At 31.7% G+C, this 21,774-nt stretch overlaps 1 protein-coding gene across 2 annotated transcripts in view; it reads right to left on the bottom strand.

Annotated features, from left to right (window-relative positions):
* LOC130893293 (lachesin-like) overlaps window positions 1–21,774 on the bottom strand; it is a 101,485-nt gene that overhangs the window by 24,964 nt on the left and 54,747 nt on the right. For both annotated transcript variants that reach the window (XM_057799276.1, XM_057799277.1), the window contains exons 3-4: window positions 9,679–9,791; window positions 1,350–1,535 (exon numbers count right to left, since the gene is read on the bottom strand). In XM_057799276.1, the coding sequence (XP_057655259.1) occupies window positions 1,350–1,535; window positions 9,679–9,791 (299 nt within the window). The remainder of the gene's footprint in view (window positions 1–1,349; window positions 1,536–9,678; window positions 9,792–21,774) is intronic.

Raw genomic sequence — 21,774 nt, 5'->3', positions numbered from 1 at the left:
ACCATACACTCACCCTACTCACAACGCGGACCTTTTGTTCGATACGGTTTGTTGGACACGAACTGAATTGATAGGAAACGTGATGAAATGATGAGATTAGAAGTATTTTACACCCTGTATATTTCGAATAGATATAGTACCTGACGTTAAATCGATGATTGATGAAAAAATAAATTGTTTATAACTAAACCTCGTCACGATAATCAATACAGGGTGAGTCGAGTGGAAGTTCCTAGGGAAGGATGCTACTAAAAATTGACAATTCGTCTTCTTTATTAATTTACATCGACACGACGCAAAGCATTTTGATAAAATTGAAACTTCTAAACAATATTTGTTGAAATTATTTGATGGTTCACTAAAAATTGAATGAATATTTTATGACTAACCCTGTATATTGTAGGAATTTCAGACATCGGAATAAATTTATTAGAATAATATTACAACATAAAATACAGAACGAAAATTTCGAGCGTGTGCCAGATGTCGGTTTCCCATAAAACAAAATTTAAAACATGAGTTTTTTTATCAAACTCTGTTATACGAGGGTTGTTACAAAGTTTTGAGATACACAAACAAAAACTATTATTCATAATTGGATTTTACTTAATTGTTTTCTAAAATATTCCTCATTAAGATCAATAAACTTCTGCATGCGTTTGAGGCAATGTCAAATTTGACTTATTCACATCGGTGTTGCCATATCTCAAAATTTATGTAGCGATCCACGTATTAAAAGATAAAATACGAATAGCAACCAGCTAAATTTGTAGATGTGTAATTTTTTCATTATTTCCAAACAGTTGGATATGCTTTATACGGGGGGAGTTCTAGGTCTTAAGATCTAGACAGGAGTCATTTCGAGAAATAAGGACTAATGACACGTCAATTTGTAGATCCTTTCTCAAAATTGGGAACCAAAACGACCACAATTGAGACAATTGCAAGTATAGAAAAATTTTTTCTCTTTCGTAGATCAAGAATCATATAAATTGGATCAGTTCAGTAAAATATTATGGTTTAGTCGAGAAGTTAAGAGAAAGAAAACGAATAGCTTTGGTCAAATTTAAAATAAATCATAAAAGAGAGTTGTTGGTACAAAAGAAACCAAAGAACACAAATTAGACTGCTGAATTAATAAATTTTGAATAAGGGATGAAATTGCAGACAAATAAATCAAAATAAGATTGTAGTATCTAATGATATTGAAGATTTTCTTAAAAAGTTGTACAGAAGAAGAAGAAACCCTGATTTATAAATGTCGCAATCCAGAAATTCAAATATGATGAAAAAAAAAAACTAATTGACGTAGTACATTTTTGATTAAAAATAATAAAAAACGGACAAACCTGACTTTTCATTGGATCCGTATTGATCTGGCACATATATTGTCCACCATCTTCTTCTTGGACATTCTTTATATGCAGATTCCACGTAATATGATCATTGTGCGACACACTGACTCTAGGATTATGAGTTATGACGTGATCGTGGATGGCTTGGATAGCCTTAGTGTCCGCTTTCACCCATCCCACCTGTAAGCAAAAAACAGATTCAGAAATATATCCAAACAGTTCAAAAACTGTCATAAAATATAAGCCAGTCATCAAAAGTTTATATTGTTAAGTTAAATAAAAATTTCATTAAATTGTTGAATAACGGAAAAACCATCAACTTTTTAAGGGAATATGAACTCATTTCCGCCCTGGAGCCGGTTCTGTTTGGATAAAGTAAAGGCGAAGGCGCCGCCTTTAATGGAATACCCGGATTTCGTGTGATCTTTGTTTTTATATCAGTTTTCATAGAAAGTGGTTTATTAACATTGTTTTGTTTAGTTTATATATATATATATATATATATATATATAGTTTAGTTTATATATATAGTTTATATATCGAGTTTTTTTAACGCAGTTAGTTCAGTTTATAATAAATAAATTTGAATAAATTATTAAAGTTAGTTATTAAGTAATAGTGATGAGTGAATTATTATAAGTTAATTGAGTGTAGTATATAGTATAAATTAGGAACGTAAGAGACCGTGTTTAATTAATTCACCTCACGAATAGAAATCATATAAAATGGCGCCAATCCTTATCGCGTGACTACACCGCAGCTTGTCGGTGGATGGGCGGAAAAAATATACAGGGCGTATCAAACAGTAGCTTCAAGTTTTTAACAAAATCTTACGAGTATTTGGAGATTTTCACATCGAAATTTGTTATATTATAAATTCATTGAGTTTTTTTTACGTTTTTAACAGAATTTCGACAATATTTTTGTCAATTTTAAGTAATTTCATTGAGATTATACGTTTTGTGACGGAGTTTTGGTATAATGTACAGGATGATTCGAATTTATCGAATGTTTTTATAATTTAACAGAGTTATGGCGTGACCTATTTTTAGAAAACCAACAATACTGCCTCTTCGTATGCATCCCCATAGAATATCTCTTAATTCATTTACTTTGTTCTACTTCGATCTCAACAAACTTATTAAATATACATAAATTAATTCTCGGTATGGTCTGATATTTTTTATACCGTACGGGATATGAATCAAGCTTCCTTCAAGCAAGCTAATCTGACAAAGGGTTGACCTTACTCAAAGTACGATATTTACCATTAAACTGAATATTTTTCATCTTTCACTTATTCTAGTTTGACGAAGGGTTAATAATTGTTTCATTAGACTGGAAGATAAGTCGCTCTCCACGTGTAATCACTTTGTTTGAAAGGTGGAATTGATCATAGTGTTTTTGGTGAAATTGCTGAATAATTTTTGCTTAAAAAATAATTTTCTAATGTTTTTTATATAAAGTAGTGATTTCGATATTTTCTTTTGAAGTTTTTCTTGAGAAAAATCAAGTTACAAAGAAATGACGATGATAAAACAATATCTCATGAAACTCTGGTGAATATCCCTCTATAAATTTATTCATAAGAGGAACAATCGCTCATAAAATTGTCCAGTTTGTCGAACATGACCCTTATCGGTTATAAGAGGCCCTTCGGAAAAAGAATAACCGCTACCCTTTACCCTTCATTGCCATCATCATGGGCCGCTGGAGGCTAAAAGGCAACTTATCTTTGGAAAGCCTTTCGACTCAAGTGTACGATAAAATCGTAAAATACAAGGTTGTCCTTTATTTAACTTACGAATTATTAAATTGGTTTTTAGGGACATAATATGTGACAAAGATATTTGGGAAGGAAAATAGAAGAAGCTTGTCAAAAATTTAGAGAACAAAACAAAACAAAAACATAAAAATAGGGTCCTCAATAATTGTAATTTCCACATATCTATTACCTAGTCTTAACTTCTCAAATATATAAACCTCACATTCGTTTTTGGTACCAAATAATTTTTCGTGGCACATTTCTCGACCATATGTTCATTCGTACACCTTGAGAATACCAAACGCGAGTTGACATCTGTCGCTACTGTCACTAAAAGATTGAGAAAAGAATATAAGATGATCGGATGGCTTGTCATGAAAATCATAAAGACTCGGAATTTGAAAAGGCGTTTCTGAATAACGTGAATTTCATTGGGTTTTATTATATTTGGTTGAGTTTTTAAATAATGATAATCTACATTGAAACGAGAAAAAATTCCCAATATCTAAATGAATATACATAAACATGTTCTGCGTACTGTTTCCATGACCTAGGACGACCTACGTTATTTTACGAAGGTATAAAAGAGTTGCGAATTCAACTGAAGAAGTTTGCTACATCAAAGCTTAATCGGTGGGTATGTCGATTCAAAAAGCTTTGACAAATCTATAATTTAAACATTGAAGAATAAATGGCCTGTGACACGGTCGTCAAAGTGTAATGGGATGGTGATCTAACTGTTAACTGAGTCGGTAAAGGTTGAAAACCTTGATCTAGACAATGATAAAGTATTGATAGTTTTTCAACGTTTCGGAAAAGTGGGAAAGACAAAGAAGAAGTTTTGGTTTTAATGACGAGTAGAGAGTGATAAATCGATGTTTTTTCTGTCTCTTTTTAGCCAGATTTCCAGTAACTTAGAACAAATAAATATTTGAACGTCCTTTTTCAACGGTGGGATAATTTTGTCTTTCACTTACTAAACTCCAGTTGCTAAACAAGCTCCTTTATATACCCGAAACGAATTTCTCGATAATTTTAGTAAATAAACACACAAATAAATAGAAATACCTTTCTAGAAATTAGCTCTATAGAAAAATAATGTGAACAAATCGTGATAAAAACATCAAGGTAATATCAAAGGCACTACTGGATTCTGGGAACCAGCGTATTCATCAAATTTTAATTTTTCATTATCGTCTTCACCATTGAATCCTTTGCTTTGATTTTTAGGATAATTGCTCACCCTTAAAACATATTTCTGTGGTAAATGGGACATTTTGTCTTTCATACTTTCCATTTGATCCCAAGGGGCGTTCACAATACTACTAAAAACTTTAGACTGGAACTTTTTCAGCCAAGTCTACCTTCCATATGTATCCCTAGGTATTTGACGTGCTGTTGTTAATATGGTCGGACTTTTCTTCATTTACATTAATCTTTCATTGTTTGAGCCAGATGAAGATGGTCTTGGTGAGATAATACGACAGCAATGTCCAGTACGTTTCACTGTGACACATTTGAAGTTATCTGATGCAAGGTTGTAGTTTCGTTTAGGAAATTTAGTGGGACGTAACCGTCTGTCTCTAGCAACCTCAAATATTACAAACAACTGGTTCGCGAAATGCGGTTTGAAATTGTACTGTTTGCGGTAAGTATGTAAGAAAATGTTCTGGTGGAGAATGTTATTTATATCTTGAACATTCGGTTCATTTTTAACAAAAATATCCAAGCTTTGAAGTTTATACGAAACGGACACTTCGACTACGACGATCTTAGTTAAGGTCATGTTTCATATAATATGTCAAAATTTTAGATGAATTTGACAGTTAGATAATGACCCACAATACGTTTTAGACTATACTTAGATCGCAATGTGAGTAAATTATCAGAATCCACAACAAGATTTTATGACAAAGGTTGAATTTATACGAAGGTATATAGAAAATGCGAAAGAACCACAATAGTACAGGCAAATTAGGCGATTTTGAACCAAGACCTTTAATTAAATAGAGCGGTTTTGATTTTCTAGATTTTGAGAGGTTACGGGATACTGATCAAGTCTAGCGAAATTATGGGGACGGATTTTTGAAATTGGACGCTGCAGAAAATTTTGAATCGCGAATAATTCGAAAATTATGAGGAATTCGTAACAAAAAATGTAGAGACAAAAAAGTATCGCATATATTTGTTTCTAAATTCAAAATTATCACCTTAAAATATGTTTATACATTCAAAAATATTTCGACTTGCGAATAACTCAAAAACTACGTGGAATTCGAAAAAAAGTACCGAAGCCAAAATTGTAGAGCACAAAATTCTCTACCGATTAGTCTTCAAGCATTTTTTTCTAACGTCAAAATTTTCACCGTTAAATCGATTCATGTATTCAAAAACATTTTGAATCGCGAATAATTCGAAAACTACGTGGAATTCGAAAAGAAGTACCAGACCCAAAACTGTAGAGCACAAAATTCTCTACAGATTAGTCTTAAAGCATTTTTTTCTAACCTCAAAATTTTCACCGTTAAATCGGTTCATGTATTCAAAAACATTTTGAATCGCGAATAACTCGACAACTACGTGGAATTCGAAAAAAGTATCGGAACACAAAATGAGTCCCGATATTTTTTCTGAAAGAGAAACTATTAAGAAGTATATGAATATTGAAATAATTGATTGATTGTAAACAACTCCACTGCGATGAAGACCTAAAAAAATCTTGAGGACCAGATAAAATGAAAATAATTTAGAAAGTAGAATCAATTTCGAAGAAACTATTGAAATCATATATAATAAAGACGATCAAATAACAAAAATTGAAGTTACTATATAATAACAATGAAATAACGAACAAAGACTATTCAGAGCTTGAAATTTTCTAAAGAAGTAAAAGATTTTTTATTGAGCTACTAAGCTTCTAAAATGTTTCGGGGGTTGATGCAAAAGTTCAACTGGAAAATATTTTGCACTGAGAATATTTTACTAAATGAACAGCTTCAAACTAGTTTAATTAGTATTTCTTATTTTGATTTTTATTTGTAGAAATGCGATCTGAGTATTCTGCATTACCCATAACGCAAAAACTTTCGTATAAGAGGGTTGCTACTTAAGTTTTGAGATAGATAAATATTTATGGCTTCATCGTTTTCCAAAATATTAAAAATTAAGATCAATACACTTTTATATGAATTTAAACTAATTCCATTCCGATTGGTGTTTATGATTTTGAATCTGTGGAAATAAGGAGAAATCCTTGGGTACCATATAAAGACTATACGGTGGATGACCCACCAATTCGATGTTTCCATTATTCAGAAACGTTTCTGTTTGAGCTGATGTTTGAGGCTCGTATTGTCGTCATGGAGATTGGTTTCCCTGACCTTCTGGTGAACAAATGCTAGTTTTCTATACATAAACGATATTTCTACAGGTAGTAACAGTTATTCCGAAAAAAACATTTGCTTCCAAACCGAACAACTTTCGTTGCATTTTGATCGTTTTCAATCACAATCGATTGTTGTTTAGCTGCATACATCCATGATTCATCTCCTGTCACGATCTTATAGACTTCTTTTGGAGATCCACAAGGCGTTCTTGGTATAATATTTTGCATGGAAGATTACTTAAAAATATGAAGAGAAACTTTATTGAAAATATTAAAAGATCAATTGAAATTTTATTATAAGTACAAGACTTTTGAATTGACATTGATGTAATAAACTCAAAATTTTTCTACATTCTGCTGTTTTCTCTTCAACATTGAAAATGTTTCGTTGGTATATACTTACTAGAAATATCATAAAACAAAAAATGCTTAGGAGGATTTATGCTAATTATTTTTTGAACTTATGTTTTATGTTAATTTGAATATCATATACAACAAATGTTGTATTCTATTACCCCATAAACTCTATTTCAACATGCAGACCTATCATTGAACGGGAAAGTGGACGATTAGTCGGTTTCCTCCCCTAAGCGGCACCCGGTTCTCAATTTTGCACTAGGAGACGTAGTTGAAATTGCCGGAGGTCTCAGCATGCATTTCACAACCGCCTGCAGGATATTAATATTTTAACGTCCCGTAGACATCGTTATTTAGTATAATATAGACGAAGGTGATATGGAGGATGTCTCACGAATAATATTCCCTTTGTTTATAAAATAATCGAACAAAAAAGCCTCGAATCCTCGAATCCCATCGTGTTTTATGGGTTTAACGTTCAGCTAACTCATAGAGACCTTGGAAAAACCATCTGATCATCATTTGATGTTTTTTTTTCACAGCTGCACTAGAAGTGATTCCAAATCTCCCACATCTGAACATAGTACTGGAAAACGTGGCAGGGGAAACATCCCTTAGAATGTTCAGAGACGCAATCAACTTAGAAAAATCCTACATTCTGGACGTTATAAAAGGAATGGGATTAACGGGATGAATGGGATCAGGTGTAAACACTTTCCTGGAAATCTTTTCGCCGTCTTAGCGATGTCTTGATGATCAGGGGAAAAATTTTCTCGCAGAGGCCGGTTCCGTAAGGTGCAATGTTCGTTAAGAAATCAGCTGTGTCATTTACGAGGAATCGTCAAAAATGTCAGGGATTATTTTTATGCAGGGCAGTGTTATGTAAACCAGTTTTTTATTCTACCTATCTATCTATTGATATTTTGTTTGTAAAAATAGTAAAAACAAAAAAAACATAATTTATAGAATAGGCTTCATAGAAAACGTGTTAAACTATCGAGTATATGTCAGTAAATAATTCGTAAGAATTTATTCGATCCAAAACGAAAGTAAATGTTACAAAATTATTTTCATTCTTGTATTTATTGTTGTAATCATAGTTTTTAACTTATGTGTTATCCTAAAATCTCCTTTGTCCTTTGTACTATCCTGTTTTTAACGAGAGAAATCTTAGTGTGTAGTACGATGGCAGGCATCAAGGCTCACTCGATGTACTAATAGTGTGGATATGACAAATAGTCCTGAAGCGCCACAAACTGGGGACCATTTATAATATACACAGCTGTGAGTTAGAGCTCGAACTCGTGACCCATACCGAAGGAAACTGTTCAAATATCAACAAACAGAAACGAGAAATAACGAAAATATCATAAGGGTCATTAAAGGAAAATGTAAATGGAAATATATACAAATTTTTCAGGAATACTGTTCATCACAAAAAAAATATGGAATATTGAGTTTAGGTTTTGATTTTGTTTTATTGTTGGTATATATTCGATTCGAGACTCACTATCAACAGGTGATGATCCTGAGGTGATACTTATAAGTAAAACGAAAAAGGATCTATGTTCCTGCTCTTTGGAAAGAGCGATTAAATGAGCAAAAGAATGGATCTGAATAACTGCAACCACTTGAAAGTGACGACAGAGCAAAAAAATTAGCATAGGTTTGATAAAGTCCAGAACTTCGAATACCTGGAAGTGACAGTGAAAAACAAAAGAGTTAAATGACAGAATATAGCCGAGAGGGAAAGAGAGAAAGGTCCTTATAAGAATTTCCTGCAAGGTGCAGGAGAAGAACTAACGCAGAGATCAAAGAGATCCCGTGTATAGAATGGACGAAGACAGTTTGGTGAAAAGGTACTTGGTAATGGGAGAAGGAGCTAAAAGGACAAGAGGACGTCCAGGGAAAGGATAGGAATAGAGAAATGACGTGAAGCAGCCATGAACAAAAATATATGGAGGAAAGCAGTAGAGCGACTCAAAGGCCTGTTTGAAATTGAAAAAAATCTTCAAAGTTCCTAATAAAAAAGTTATTTGATGAAAAAATGACTTTGCCGAAATTGTAAACACTCGAATCTGAAATTTTACGTCGAAAAACAATTTATGAAACCAAAAAAAGTTAAGTAAATATTATTCTAAGAGCGTTTCGTCTAATGGAATTCTGCTTTTATAAGTCGTATGAACATGAATGAAGCTGAACGTCGATGATTGTTTGATAGCAATCAAATTATGATATTCGACGAATTGAAAACTACTTTCTAAACGCCAGAAACGGCTCATCTCAAATGGTTAACAATCCGTAACTTTTACAAGGACAACTTGTACAATCTAATCAATAGAATGCAGTTTAATTAGGAATGTTTGATTGTATTTAAATACCTTTTGTAAGTATTTTTAATAAATAAATACGATTTATGATAATTTTCATCAGAATGACTCTTTATGGCGACCGGTTTAAAAATGTACAAATGCCCTAAATCATAAATTTTATCGAATTGAACAAACAGTGACTATTTGTTGAAAAATCGTTCAAAAAATTCATTTCAGCTATTTTTAGATTGTACAGATTGTCCCTGTAAAAGTTACGGATTGTTGACCATCAGGTAATAGTCGCTCCTGGCCTATAGAAACATTCATTAGAATTATATTTTGCATCAACTTCCTATATATTTAAAATAACGATAAGTAATAATTAGAATCGAAAAACATAATAACAGAAAAAAGTATGTGGGAGAAAATACTTGAAAAATGATAAATTAATAACAGATACATGTCTTCAAATTAATCAGTATAGATCGGAGATTTACGACTCACCCTGTATCCTCCTAGATGATGTACCAAACAACGAAATGTAGCATCTCTTCCTAGAGGAACTGAAATATTGACTATGGGCTCGGCGAATTCCGGTTGGTAAGCTGCTGTATTCTCTGAAAAAAAAAATATTAAGTGAGTATTATTAAATTGCTTCTTTGGTTTGGGTAAATTTCTTCTGATTCCGTATAAAAATCACAAATTACTATTCACAATATTCACAGTTTCAACGTATGTAAATCTAGAAAGGTCAAATCGGCAGAATCACTAATTTTTAGTGCTAATTCAGTGCTGAAAACAGATGATGTGATAGGAAACTGTTAACTAAATCAAGCTAGAATTGCACTTGTCCCAAGTCAAGAGATTTTGGTGAGTATAGCTTACTGCTGAATAATGCTCAATTGATGCTGCCGGAAAAGCTAGAAAAAAATTTGTTTTAAATCATTCAAAGCTAACATAGCAACGCGAATAATATTATGAGCAGAATAAGATGCTAGAATATGGACCGATCCAATCGAGAGACCTGAATATTTAGTGCTGACATGGTGCTGGAGAATTATTGGAAAAGAAATTTTTTTCAATTTTTTAAAGTAACTACTGCTAATATTACGAAGCCAGCAGCCTTAAGAAGTGGAAGGAAAACTTGAAATCATTCTGCCGACTTGATATTTTCATTTTTTTATTTTGAGATATTATCGATTGCTTTGGTTAGATCTAAATAAGATAAGTAGTAGTTACTAAATTTTCCAATATTAGATACCGTTTCCAAGTTAATAATAAGAAAATTCTACCCGGGAAATCGTAAAATTTCGAGGATAATTAATTTTTAATGCGAACCGTTTTCTTGGGCGAAACGGCCGATTTTAAATTAGAATATGCCAGACGATATTTCAACTAAAACGGCCATTCTGCGGATTTAATTACATTATTGAAGTGTCATGTGCTACGTTTTTGATAAATGTCGAAGTAAGGATGCTCTTTTCCAGGGAAAATTAAACCAGACGTCAACTTACCAGTGAAGTACGTACCATTTATTTACAGGATGCTAAAAGGAAACTTAAAATAATTCTGGTTGAGATACAGATGTATCCAAATTCGAATTTTTCAGAAAAATAAGAACGAGTGAAGATTTTTGTTAAAGATTGATTATCCCTCGTATACAGAGTATCCCACCCTATAATTCTTTAGTCCATACTTCAGGATCATGATATGAGGGATATTTGAAAAATTTATGACCTGATATTGGACGAACAGGTCATTTGAATGAACGTTTTTCATTTGTGCAACAAAAATTTTCGTCCTGTATTTACTGTAGAAGTAACAGTGATCCTTTGATACCTGAAAGAATCTTCACCAGGTAGAATTTTGATTAACGACTTTATTGAATAAGTCACTAGCAAAAAAATGTAATAAAAAACTTCCTTAGCACCTCTATTTGAAAAATCAGTTCTGAAAGCTACCAATTGGATTTTCAGTTTTCCTACGTTTCTGGAATGTCTGGACCGAAATGCTGTTCAACTATTGGACAGGGATTTTTCGGTTTGTCGTTTGATCCACGATCTAAAAGAAATGGGTTTGAAGATTGTTAAATTCATCAGCAATCATTCAGACACTCATACTAGGATCACTGTGCAGGTTGAAGGACGTCCAAAACGTCTTTCACTCGTATTCAAACTTTTCAGAACAGCTTGTTCCACTCAAAAACACTCCATCTAGTCATTGTAGCATCATAGTAGACTTCTTTGATCATGTCGTGAGTCTTTTTGTCAGTTTTACCAAGATTTATACAAAATTTTATCCATGATTCTTCATGAAGAAACTCTTCAGTATACGAAGTGCAGACATCATAATATTATGTTTCAATTCGTTTCTTCGTGATAATTTCACAGCTCTGAGAAGTTCCCTTACATAGCAGTCTCTACAAAGATGTATGGAAACAACTGCTTATCAAATGCTTCTATCATCTAAGACGCCATCTTCGCAGAGGCGACATATATGATTCAGAATGCGCCTGGTGCATAGAGGAGGAAGAAACTGCAGCGCATGTACAAGGTTTACCATTAAGTTTGTGGTGTTAACTCGTTTCAAAGCACTCAATAAAATATTAAGATAGAGAATTTCTTTCCGATATTTTTTTTTTCGAAACAAAATTCGACGGCCATTTCGCTCCCCCTCGAACACCATATATTTCCCGTGATTCTCAACCAACATCGGGTTTTCAAAGAAATTTCCATCGGATTTGAACAAATTTCAATAGAGAGAGCAGCCTCACTTAACGCTAGACAATTAAAACTTTTTATCTCTATTATTCGAAAGTTGAATTTGAATAGAGTCCGTTTTCGAGAAAAGAGCGACCTATCAAGAAGAAATAAAATAATGACGATGAGAAGAAAAAAAGAAGTTTGCATATTCAGGCTTAATTCCTTCGAAGTTCAGAGGAGATGAAGGAGACGATGGTCGACAAATGTGACGCTTCGACTTCGCGGAATCGGTCGCAGAGAACAATCAGTTATCATTTTGTATTAATAATCTTCTTAAGGCCGTTGAATGAGGATTTTTGAATGGAGCAATGGGGTCTTTAAATCATTTATAAGCATATAGAATGTTTTAATCAATTCGAATTTTTCATTATTCAGTTTAAAATTAATAATTGTTCTTAATAAATGTTTTATATTATGAGTTAAGGATGAAGAAACAAACTGGAAGCTAAAAGGTATTGTGAATAGCGAAGACGCGATCATGCTAATGGTAAAAATAAAACAAATAATAAAAAATGTGAGAATCAGAATCAAAAAATTCAAACAGGACGTTGGTAAATTATAGGAAGAAGATATGATGAATGGCGATGTTAGGAATCATGAGAGAAAACGAATGATGTGAAAAAAAAATTAAGATGAACGAGTATAATATGGAAAAGAATGCACAAAATAACAATAAGGATAAATAGTTAACAAATAATCGTTGACAAAAAACAGAACGAGACGTGGAGCAAAAACTCAAAGAGAAAATTGAAGAGGAATTTTAGTGGAAAATATAAATAACACCAATTTAATAAAATTGAGAAGTTTTCATCGTTAACTAACTAGAGAGAATATGAGGTTTTCGGATGTGAATTTCCACTGTTGCCAAAGGTAACAACTGAACAATTCACTCTGTGATAGTCAACAATCAATATTAAACTTGGTTTGGGTTTGGCCATTATGATTTGATTTAGAATATTTGAAGTTTTTTTGGTTTTAGTAAAACTTTTATGAAAATAAGTATAAACTCATGTAGACACTACGATTTTAAGAGCTGAGACAACCAACTATTGGTGGATTTTAGATTTATATTCGTTGGGTGAATAAATAACCACTGCCTCTTACTAATTTAAACTACACTAATTTATATAATTCACTTATCACCATCACTTAACTAACTTGAATAATTTATTTAAATTCTTCGTTTACTTTGTATTTCCTTATATATCTCAAAATTATTCTTAAAACTTCTCGAAAATAAAGGAACAAAGCAAATAAATAAATAGACGTTTCTAAAAATTATTCAAAAGAAGCAATAAAAATAAACCGTCTGCTATAATAAAAAATTATATAAAACGAGAACATCGAAAGCGAATTTTAGAATTCAACAGTAACCGGACAATTCCAACTTAAGGACCCAATAAATTCGACAAGAAACTTCTCACTCAAAATGGAAATATCAAAATTGAATGAATCGATCTAAGAACTTGCCAAATCTACTTCAGTGAATTGTGTCAATAAATCTCCACGTTGGTCTATTTTCAAACGAGTTTTTTGTGTTATCAAAATGATAGTAACCATTTTTCTAATAGGTATGATGATGGAAAAGTCATTTTTCAGCATTTTTTCACCAAATTGTGCCACAATAACTTCTTATAGTCTTGCAAAGTCCAGCTATCCAGGAAATGAATGAATTAATCTGCTCGCAAAACAAAAAGCCAGAAACGCTTTTTGTCTGTCTTGACAATCAATTGCTCCATTTAAACGTGATGGAGAGCACCAGCGAGATTCAAACACATAGACAAGCCTCTCAGCTTACCCAGTGATGTCAAAAAAGGTTGTCCTAAAGGGATTGGTCGTGGGGTAGTTCTTTCTTCTTTTCTATCCGTTATAATTCTATCACTTTTTCTTTAGTGAATTATTTCTTTATATTTTTGGTTTTTTGATTCCTTTTAACGTTTTATCTTCTACAATTGCTTCTACTGTTTCTTCCTGTCTTTCTATTTTGTCTTTATCTTGTTTCTTTGTGTATACTACATATTTCTCGTCATTTTTCACATCTGTTTCGTGTTTTTGATTTCCTTCATCCTATTTTTGTTTCTTTTAATAAATTTTTCATTTTTATACAATTCTCATATTATATTTTTTATATTTTCACATTTAATTTTTTATATATAATTTTTTTTGTTATTAAGAATGCGGAAATTCGTGTAAATACAGATTCAAAAATAACTGATAATCCAACAAGTTTCAAGTCAGATATTTATTGACCAGTAATTTAGTCAGTTGTTATTTCGAATTAGTTGAATAAAATCCAACCCCAAATCAGTTTCTGTTCATATCAACCCTAAATATTATATTTTGTCATAGTATATCATACTGTCCAAATAATTTCCATGAAAACAGAAACTTACGGAAAGTTTTGAATTCTCCAGAAGAATTTGTCTGTTAAATGAAAACTTTTAGGTGTAAACTTTTTGGAAAATTCAAATTTTAATATTTAATTTAGATTATTTTTGGACATAAATCAAGTGAAAGGGAATAGGAGGAGTAGACCGTTTACGTAATGAATTATCATTTGGTCTTAATAATTCCGAAACCACTTTAAATACCACCCGTGCTTGGAACTTGAAAGTTATGGTATATCAGTAGCGTCACTTGAGATTGGTAATCTTGGAGATTACCATTACCGCAGGAAAAAGCTCCATAGAACCTTACATACAAGATCTATAACTTAACCAGTCCGAAATTGAAACAAATCATTCATAAGACTTTTCTAAATAAACCTTCACTGGCTAATACTTTTTGAAAAAGTTTTTTGACTTTTTTTTAGTTTTTTTCTAAATTCGTGTAATTTTGAAATTAATTGATTCCTCAGAACAACTATTGAGACAGTGCTGTTAATAATTCAAAAGAATATGATGTTTTTTTTTAACAATATCTAGACGGGTATTTCCAAACTTGACACTAAGTTCCTGAATCAATTATTTTGGTGAATTATTCTTGATTTATTTCTAGTTTTGAATATCCTCAAAAAGACTCAACTGTATCAAGCTCCGTATTTTCAATATTTCTATCCAAAAAAGTACTTCGCCATCTCGTGGTTACTGTTTTAGAGAACTCAGTTTCGTAACAATTTTGGATAAGAAATTTTGATATACAATTAACATCAAGCGTTCTGGTTGATGTTTCTGATCAATGTTTCGAAATTATCTCGTATTACACATGACATGTTTCGAAATTTTCTGTACTATGACTTTGAAAAGAAACACTGTTTTTTGAAATTTTTTGTCGCTTTCCGAAATTTTTCATGTCTATTGTGCTAGTTTTATCATATAAAAGCATATCAAGAATACAACTCGAGACTTACAGTTGCTACATTATTTGTTTTGAGGCTCTTTTCTCTATTCTTGGAATTATAATTTCAAAATGTAAGAAATTACGTATTTGAACACCAAAACTCAAAAGCCTCACTTATATTTTTTGCTGATTTACTTGAGAACGTTTTTCTGGCTAATCTTCAATTAAAAATGGCAGCTAAAAGCCGTTGGATTACATTGAAGTTGTATAAACTAATACCACGTGTGAGTTTTCACATCTTTCTGTAAAATGATTCAGTGCTGCAAACGAAATTCCAGTAGTTTTGGACAGTCACTCAGAGCTCAATGAATTAGTTCTTGATGCTACTACATTCGAAAACGACTTCCTCTTCAAAACTTGGAATAGATTCTGGTTCGTGTCTATCATAATTATCAGGTTCATCATATATCTTTTGAGGTTAAGGTACTGGTATGCTAGGAGCGTCAGAAGCTACAGATCCAATGACTGTGGAGATATTAGAACACAGTTTAACTCAGACTCTCACCTCATTTGAGTAATTTTTAAGCCCAAATTTCGTCTTAATCGCTAGATTTTAATCCGAAATATACTTCGTAGGCTTTTCTTACAATTGGAGTTTTTTTACTGATTTTTCAGTGTCACTCAGCTACATAAATGACAAAAACTGTTGGCATGGTCCACACAGCTCAAAATCTATGTTCTAAACTATGATTTTCACATTAAATTCATATACAAAGTTTTTGAAAATGTGAACAATCCAAATTCAGTGGAGTATACAGCGTTATAGTGATAGTGATAGAACTAAATAATATCTATCTAATTTTTGAGGTAAGTGGCTTTAAATTATAAAAATTTTGTTTATTTTCTATTGATAATGTTTAAAAATAAACAATCTATAATAGTTTTTCAGTTATTCTATTAAATCGAGATACATTCCTGTACTATAACTGTCAAGGATATAAGGATAAATACGGATCCTTCAGGAAGTTAATATGCGTCATCGGAGGATATTTCTCAAAAGAGAACTAGAGGAGAAAGCGAGGTCCAAACATAAATATCTTCAAGTTTCGTATGCCGTTTGCGTTTACAAAATTAAACGCGATAAATTAGACAAAAATCGGAATTGCATTTCCTCCTTATTTTTTAAGAAGTTTCTTAGCAAATTAGGCATCCAGGCAATTATTTAATGAAATAAATTCCTTTTTACTTCTTAGATCTTGTTTTTGTTGATGAATCCTCTTAATTTGAGGTTTATTAAAATAGAAAATAAAGACGTTTTTAATAATAATATGACTACAACTACAAGATCGAATGAAAATAAGTTTTAACCACAAAAAAATGATAAAAAAATTGAAAGTTTCACTCTAATTTTGATATATGGGTAAATCTGTATAGTAAAAAATTTATAATAATCTTCGGCTGTTCAATCCGGCCGATATCCATTTTTATTGAGATATGAGTGAATTGGAGTCTAAGGAGAATTAAAAGGAAACATTCAACTTTCTTGATTTTAGATCTATTCTGTTTTAAATTAATTAAGTCTAAACGATTATTTTTCATCAATCTTTCAAAAATTATTAAAAAAAACTGGTTTTAAAACAGAATGGACCTAAAAATCGAGAACGATCAGAAGTATTAATATATCAAAATAAGAAATTTCCCATATTTTTTGACTTAAAAAAAACGAAACAAATTTTTAGTTCTGATTTAACTATAGCATTATGAAATTTCAGTTTCTTTGTATCTGTTGGCGACATAAATATAAACTTATTAAGTCAGTAGCTTTTTTTTATAAATAGAACTGTCTGCAATATAATGAGATTATTTCCAATCGTGGTTATCAATAATTTATCTTATTGAAACAAGATAAGCTATAATAATAACAAAATTATTCATTGGTAGACTTAACGTGAAACTTTGTACGTCTAGATCATCTTAGTTGACACCTTTCACCCTACAAACATAGAAGTGATATTACGATGTCAGAATTTGAGTTAAAGTTGTTATGGAACTTGGAGATAAAGTAGATAAACTAAACCTAAAGTTACTATCGAGATTTATAAAGTAAAACAATTTAACGATAATTAAATGTTATATCATTAGAACATTTATTGATGTGGAGCAATAATCTAATCAGAAAAAGTTGAAAAATGATACAAAATTTGTATGTTATGACAACACAACACAATTCTAAATCTATCAAATTTTAAAGATGGTTTGAGGTATTTGGTGAAAATTGAACGGATTTCGAAGAAATAAGACTATGAAAAAATATTAAGGGAAACTATGAATATCAAAATCGAATGTTTTTATTTACATACACATCCCGCAAATTTTAAGACGGGCAGAAACTTTTGACCGGTAGTGTAAGTGAAAAAAAAAACAAACCACGTAACATTCTATTATTGCAGAAGATAATACAAAATATAAATTTCCAGAAGAAATTATAAATCTATCAATTTCATAATTAGAGTTTTATGTTAAATGTCGATAAGGCATATCAAATCGGTAGTAAAAACAGCCCCTATAGGTACAGCTTGGAAGTTGTTTCTTCTAACTTCTTAAATCCGTTTGGTACACAGATGAGTTTGAGAACAGGAGTAGTTTTTTGTGATAAAGTGTTAAGAATAGACAAGATTTTAAGACTCGATCCATCCAGCTACAATTTTTTAAATTGAGTTTTACCTAATTTGGGGTTGAGTTGAACAATTAATCGACTGAAAGTACAGAAACAAACACATCAATTCTTATAACAAAAGAAATATGAACTTTCTTATAATTTCTTCAGTAACATCATCACATTCAGTTGTTTTATCTTCATTTGGCCTTAAAAGGGCGTGCAGGGCTGTAAAATATTGGTTTCTATGTTGTGGTTAAAGTGAGGAATGTGTTTCTTTGATATTCAGATATCTATTCAACATTTCATCTATCAACTAAACAGAACTCAAAATGTGGTTTTCGTTACTGTATGAACGCTCTGGATATAATAGAAATTGGTGGGAAAGAATCACTTCCAATGGCTTTTCATTTCAGTTGATTCCAATTTATGCATTCAATTCGTATACTTGAAATTATTATGTTTTTAAATACAAATATCGGATATTTATTATAAATAATCGGTGCGTAATTTCAAATTTTGTTGCATGTGACATTGAGCGCGACCACCATGACTTTATATTCATTAACTCATCCGCACACTACTAAAAATTTCGTTGCATGCACTACCCGGCGCCCCCCCAAAATTTTAAATTTATTTCAGATTTTGTTGCAGGCGCAAGAAAAGTTCGCTGTCAAAATTTGTCATTCAGAATTTATGGAAATTTTTGGTGGGTAAAAACGCAAATACAATCTTTTATCGCCAAACAATAGATTTATTTCGGACCATACTATTCATTCGTTATTACCACGCATTTTGTAGGGTGAAATAAATCATCTGAAGATCTGTTATAAAAAAAATATTTATAAGATTGATGATACAATTAGAACAACATTGAAAAATTGCTCAGAAGTATAAGCAAATCATCAAAGGATTTCTAAGACGCTCATACAGAATTTAGGAAATATATAGAGTGAAGAAACAAAAAATAAATTCAATGTGTGATGTTTCTCTTCGATAGAACGTTTTTTGACTTGAGCCTCGTAATGTCATTGGACAAACTGTTGAATTTGCTTGGATTCTTGTGGATGTGGAACTCTAAATCGTTTGTTGTGGTTTTTTTTTAGTTGATTGTGTCTATTTGAAAGTCGCATTTCGTGTCTAATTACTAAGACAGACACAAGGTGTGTGTTTTACCTTACCTATCGTTAAAAACATTTTTACTTTCGAAAAATCTCTAGTTCAATTTCCATATTTCAGTTGTAAATGATAATAAAGAAGAAGAAATTGAGGATTGTGTAAAATGTGATAAAAGCCGTATTATATTCTGTCGGAATTGCTTGGATCTTTTTTCGGTATATATTTCTAATGAAGTGATTTTCTTGTAGTGGGAACTAATCGTGGAGAAAGTTGTCGAGAAAAATCGTAGAATTTCCGAAAGGATAATGAAGTTCTCTTAAAACTTCAGACCTTTTCTTAGAACGAGAATCAACGACGTACTAAAAATCGCCATAAAACTACTATTATTCTCGGGTTGGATACGGTGTAGACCATATTAATCTGGTTTTTTGATATAATGTATTTTCTATATGTTAGTAAACAAGAAAAAATATGTGTCTTTCACAAATTTTGAAAATTATTTATATAATTATCATAATTATAACTAATATTAGTCTGTTTTTTTCTGTTGGAAGTTCTTGCAGGACGCTATCTGTGATCAGGTCCATTTTTATAATTCATTTCATATTTTTTGAAATTTTTCACTGAATTTTTTATATAGAAATATAATTAATTTAGATCGTTTAGTGTTTAGTGAAGTGAAGACGGTCTCTGCTGTTTTATCAAGACTAAGATATTAATAACTATAAATACATCGAGGATGGATTCATTTTGAAAAACAAACGCAAAAAGTCTTAATTAATCATCCGCCACATTGTACAAATTCAAAGGTGTACACAGTGAAATCAGCTGTGATTATAGCGGAATCAAAACTATTTGCTGATAAAAAAAAATAAGAATAATTCTTTTAAGATAATTTAGAAGCCTTGTTGTAACGAAATGTAATAAATTTATTGTACTGACCCCTAGAAGTATTTTGTCATGAAACATTTAGCCCATTGGAGAAACGAAGACCATGACAGGTACTAAATTTCCATAGCGGAACAGCTTGTCGATTGTAGCAGGTGTTTTGAGTGTCACTATAAATTATTGGGAAACTTTACCTGTTCATAATAATGTGAAGCTATTACAATTAAGTGAAATCGGAGCATACGTTAACTACGAATTTCCCGCGAGGAGTATCTCGTTTATTTCTCGACAAATCAGAAGGAATTTATTGAATAATTATTCGTGGCAAACCCACGGGAAAGCTATCGTATGAAATGGAATCTGAGGACAGTCAAAAATCTTTTTGGCACAACTGCAGTTTATTTTTACGAAAAGTTTTCATATTCTCGTTAATTAAATTCAAGTTTCACAACTTTGGGGTGAAAAATTTTCTTCGTATTTTTAATTTGAAATCTGTAATGCTGAGTGACAGCTGGTTATTACATATCAACCCGTTGTTGAGGAGATTGTTTAATCATAAACATATTTATTCAAAATCACCCTATCGACATGAAATTTCCAAGACTAGAAAGAGCAAATCCTCATTGGATACGAGAAGAAGATACGAAATATTCTGGAAAAGTTAATGTTTGGAGACAGGATATGTAAAAAATTATATCGTAGGTCCTTTTTCTCATTGATGGGAAATGAATATTTAGAAGTGGTTGAAGAAATGATGTCTTGAATCCGGCAAATATGATTTTTGCAAAATGGAGCACAGCTTCATCAACAAATCAATGTCTGGCAACATCTGAACCAAATGGGTGGATAAGGATCGATAGAATGGCCAGCACGATCCCCTGAACTGATGCCATATCTTTTATTGACATTCATAATATACATTTGCATTCAAAACAAAAAAATTGCTATTGGTCAATGTCCCTAATTCGAAATTCAATCGACTTGAAGTTTTTGTTTTGTAATTTAAAAAAAAAATTAATAAGTCCTTTCGTAATTTTCCAATTTTTTTTGATTCATGGTTAACAGTCTCAATTAACCATCGTTTCTTTTTATTTAAATAAAAATTTTGTGAGAATACTAAGGAGAAAATTAACTATAGAGTCTTTTTAGGCTTTTCTTTATCAACGGCTTCTACAAAAATCGCCTGATCTGAATCCCGTTAATGATGTTTTGATAATTGACGATCACAAAATATCTAAAGTTGTTTAAATATTATTTTGTACCAAATATAGTCCTACGACTATAGAAGTGAAGTCTAAATTTACATCGCATATGTACTAAAACAAACGGCGAATCGAACGGGAACGTTCCAGCTATAAAATGGAACATTCCGCATGTCTATCTGTTATGATTGGCCAGATGTTAGAAGAGTCGTAGACCGCCAGAAGGTGTACCGTTGTAAATTTCAATCCGTACATCGTACAACGTCTAATGCAACATTTTCCATGCTCGAAACGCTCGCTTCCCGGTGAAATACTGAAACAGTATGTGGTGGTGATGAGATTACCCTCCCGCCAGGTGCCAGATGCTCGTTCTCTTTACTATCATGTTCTCTCGACGTACGAACGTCTAATGATAATTGTATACATTGCGATGTATTCTCTCGAGAGGAATTCGAAATAATACAATTTTTCGGAAAAGTTGATTTAATTAGTTACGAGATGTAATGAGAAAATTAGTAAAGTAAAAGTTTTTGATTAGTATCAGAAGAACGGTTCATGTAGATCCTTCTCGCGACATCATAGAATTTTCATTTCAGAAACCAATTTTCCTCTGTTTAGATCAACGATGTTCACTCTACTGCATTCTGTTTACGAATAATAGCTGCTGAGATTATGGATTATGTCCTACAAAAGG

This window comes from Diorhabda carinulata, chromosome 4 (genome assembly GCF_026250575.1).
Source record: "Diorhabda carinulata isolate Delta chromosome 4, icDioCari1.1, whole genome shotgun sequence".
Lineage (NCBI taxonomy): Eukaryota > Metazoa > Arthropoda > Insecta > Coleoptera > Chrysomelidae > Diorhabda > Diorhabda carinulata.
Note: the sequence above shows the minus strand (reverse complement) of the source record. Positions and strands in the feature narration are given on the sequence as shown.